The sequence below is a fragment of the Chinchilla lanigera genome, unplaced genomic scaffold (assembly GCF_000276665.1).
Source record: "Chinchilla lanigera isolate Chin_1 unplaced genomic scaffold, ChiLan1.0 scaffold00036, whole genome shotgun sequence".
Classification (NCBI taxonomy): domain Eukaryota; kingdom Metazoa; phylum Chordata; class Mammalia; order Rodentia; family Chinchillidae; genus Chinchilla; species Chinchilla lanigera.
In genome coordinates this window covers 20,699,613-20,703,260 of record NW_004955437.1, presented here as the reverse complement: position 1 = coordinate 20,703,260, position 3,648 = coordinate 20,699,613, and the positions used below count along the sequence as shown (strand labels likewise).

The following is a 3,648-nucleotide window of genomic DNA, read 5'->3' as shown; positions in this document are numbered from 1 at the left end:
CACCTGTGTTAACTATCCTGCATATGCATATATACAAACTTGGTATTTCCTCTTTTTCAAAATGGATTTAAAAATTTTTTATTTTCTTATTGTAAGTGACAGCTTTGGAAGGTGTGATGGGGCCTCCATCTAGCCATCTGTCTCCCTGGATTGGGCCCATGTGCCTGGGCTCCTGACTGCTCTGGTCATGCAAGCAAGAGGTGCCGGGCCTCACTGTGCAGGGAATGTGGCCTCTAAGCAGAGGAAACAGGGCAAGTGTGGGGTTGACAGTGGTAACCATGCACTGGCTCAGTGTAGGACCTGGGTCCCGGGTCCCCTGCTCATGGGGCTGGAGTAGTGACTATGGCTGCCTGGCCAGCATGAATGCTGGTTGAATGAGGCCCACGGGCTTGCTCACATCTCCTCTGCGTGGTTCTTCACTGGGCTGCCCAGATTTGGGCCTTTGAGGACGGAAGAGGCTATGGGGCTGTGATCTGAGAATCAGGACTGTGGCTTCCTCTTGCTAGAAGTAGCCTCCAAGTCCCCATGCTGCCACTCTAGAGTTTCTACACCCCTCTGAGTTTCCACCCCGTTTTCCAGCTGCAGCCCCCCTGCCAGCCTCACCTGTACAGGCGGCACTCCACCTTATCCATGGTGAAGCTGTACTGGTCCCGGTGGCTCTTCTCCGCTGCGAAGTTTGCTGCCTGGGAGTGTGCACCAGCTACAGACACGTGCATGTTGTGGCTGGGGTGGGGAGCCACATCCAGCCCTGCCTTCCAGTCATTGGTGATGCTGGAAGCCGCGTCGTGGGCCACGGCCTCCGTGGAACTGACTTCAGCTCTGGATACATGGCGCTGGCAGCCAGGCCCCTCTGCACGCCAGTGGGTCAGTGCCACAGGCAGTAGCTGCACAGCACCCCCCTGCAGGGCATTTTTACAGAGGGTACAGGTGCCATCCGACCTCAGGAACCTCTGGGTGTCCACAGGGAAGGAGCGTGAACGGCGGAGGCTGGTCACGTCCACACCTTCCCCGGCCAGCCACGCACCCGGCACAAAGTTGCGCTTCTGTTTGCACTCTGAAGGCCCAGCTGTGTAGCAGGGAGCTGGGGCTGGTGGGGGCAGCACCAAGAGAATGCCCAGGAAGAGCAGGTGGGTGACCATGGCACCTGGGAAGCTGTAAGCAGAGGAATATGGGTTATTAGACATCTCCATTCTGTCAACTATTGTAAGGAGAGAGACTGAAATTATTTTAAGTTAAGTTACCCAATACCAGAAATAGATTGTTTCTTGCAGGCTTAGTCTGCCTTGTACATTGCTTAGAAAGGGTAAGTGTCTTGCCTAGAGTCTCATAGCAAGGAGGAGCGCCTTGCTATTTAAGGTCTAGTGGGTTTCTAAATTGATAGCTCCATCTCCAGGATATAACTCCTGCAGCTGAGAGGGTAGTTACGGCCACAGAAGAGATAGAGTAGCAATAGCAGCTTTGGAAGAAGGGTCTGGAGAAGCCTAGGTCCTGTAGAAGTGTCATTTGGTCCCAGAATTTGCACCTTTTCCTCTACTGATACTTCCCTCTGTGGCTCTAGCTCGGATCTCTCCTGCTGAGCCCTTAATGGAACTAGAAGAGACACCAGGTGACGCATGGCCCTTACTCTCCCTCTCAGCATCAGCTGAACTCCGGATGGCTGAGGGCCGCTGGTGCCCCCGTACCTTGCTCTGGTGTGGGAGGGCCTAGGTGTTTGCTCTTCAGACCCCTCTTGGAGCGCAGGTCTTCTCTGGTGGTTCCTACCAAACTTGGTGCATGTCCCTTGTATTCTAACGGTGCCCCGCCTACCCGAAGAAGTAACTTGGAGGTGGAATGCAGACAACATGAGGGTTCAGGAAGGTAAATAGGACAAGGAGAGTCTTCCCAAGGCCCCACAGTCACCCATCTTAGGAGGCCAACATGTTCCGTGACCTTAATTACCCAGGGATGCAGCTCCTTCCTGGCCCTCATCTTACCAGCCCAGGGAGCCTCTTTGTCGTGGTTGTAGAAGCTCTGATTTTCAGCACTGGGAGGGACCTCGCGGACTCTGTGCAAAACCTCTCTATTCACATATGAGGAAACTGAGGCCCAGAGTGGGCACAAGGCTGCCCCGTGAGTTAGCAGTGGAGGGTTAGGGCCTTCTGACACCCGGGTCTCTTGTCATAGGGGCGTCACAGCCTTTCCTGCTCCCTCACGCTCTGCCCCAAAGCAGCCACACTCCCTCCCAGGACCCTTGAGTCCCCCCTCTTCCTCCTCCCTACCTGGATCCTGAGGAGAAGCTGTCAGAGGACACACTCCCTCCCCAGTGGAGGCTGCCAGAATGGTGCTGTTGGTCCCCAGCACGTTTGCATTATTTCTGCTTCCTGCCCACCCTTGAACTGTGGCCACAGGTCCCACTAGCACCGCCCCTGTCATCACCTCCTCTTCCGGCCTGTGACAGCCCTCAGGAAGTAAGTGGTGATGGCCAGAGGTGCATCTGCCACACACAGCCACCTGGGCATGGGACCCCTGGAACAGACAGCAGGGTGAGCACAGGGCCGGTGCCTTTGTACTTGAACTCTGCATGACTGAGCTGGAGGCCGAGCTGGTCTCCAGGCATCCCCTGCTGCTGCCTGCTTGAGTGAGATGTGACAGGCACTGGGGAAGGAGCTGAGAGCTGCTAGGGTCTAGGCCAGTGCAGCGAGGCCCTAGCTGTGTGGCCAGGCATGATGTTTTAGCCTCCCTGCTCCTCAGTCTCCTTATTCAAAAGTGGAGAGATGGTGCTGTAGACCCTGGTGGTGGTTGTAATGATGAGGTGAGTCAGTGTACGTGACTGTCCTCTCATCACTGAGCAGTGGGTGTCTACTTCCTGCCCGTACCTGTGCCCCAGCCCTGCCCGGGCCTGAGCTGGTGGGACCAGGGCCCCTCATCTCCACCCTCTGCCTTGTGGGGGGTTAGGTGGGGAGGTTTCCATGGGTGGAGTGACACATGGACACTGTGGGGGGCCAAGTCATACTAGATGTGAAGTGGGGACAAGTGGGTAAGTGGGTGGCCAGTTCACAGCTGTCTCTGTGGCAGGAACAAATAGCCACAGACCCCAGACCACGTGTGAGCTATTGTCTTGTGGGTCACATCTCAAGGCTCATTCCTTGAGTCTGTGTCCCCCTGTGTGCCTGCTGTTTATGAGAACAGGGCTTCCGCTGCCTTCTCGGAACTGGCCCCATCTTCTCCTGTCCCTCCCCCATGAGTAAGGGCCTCCTGACCTCTCTGCTGTGTGGGGTCCTGACAGATGCTGGGGAGTTCCATTCCTGGCCATGCTGGGAAGGCCAGTTTGTGGGACGTGGAACAGAGTGATGTGCTTAACAGATTTTAGTCCCAGCTTCTCCAGAACCTTGCAGTGTGACTCTTAGCTGGAGATCCTACCTCTTTCTGAGTTGGAGTTTCCTTATCTATCAAATCAAGGGGAAGGCCTTGAGATCACTAGGAGCCCTTCAAATGGAGGATGAGCTACGTGATCAGCAGGTTCCAGAGGCTAATGTCTAGGATGAAGCACTGTGGGGTGGGGGCGTTAAAGAGCCGCGATGACACCGAGTTGATACCTGTGTGGCTTGTCTCACTGATGCAGTTGTCCTGTTCGGTTGAAAATTGGTGCTCCAGATGTGCACAAAACAC

The 3,648-nt window shown here is 55.4% G+C and overlaps 1 protein-coding gene across 1 annotated transcript in view; it reads right to left on the bottom strand.

Annotated features, from left to right (window-relative positions):
• Prf1 (perforin 1 (pore forming protein)) overlaps positions 1-2,349 on the bottom strand; it is a 4,165-nt gene extending 1,816 nt beyond the window's left edge. The window contains exons 1-2 of the mRNA XM_005390052.2: positions 2,259-2,349; positions 604-1,152 (exon numbers count right to left, since the gene is read on the bottom strand). Of these exons, the coding sequence (XP_005390109.1) occupies positions 604-1,139 (536 nt within the window). The 5' untranslated portion in view covers positions 1,140-1,152; positions 2,259-2,349. The remainder of the gene's footprint in view (positions 1-603; positions 1,153-2,258) is intronic.
• Between the last annotated feature and the right edge of the window lie 1,299 nt (positions 2,350-3,648).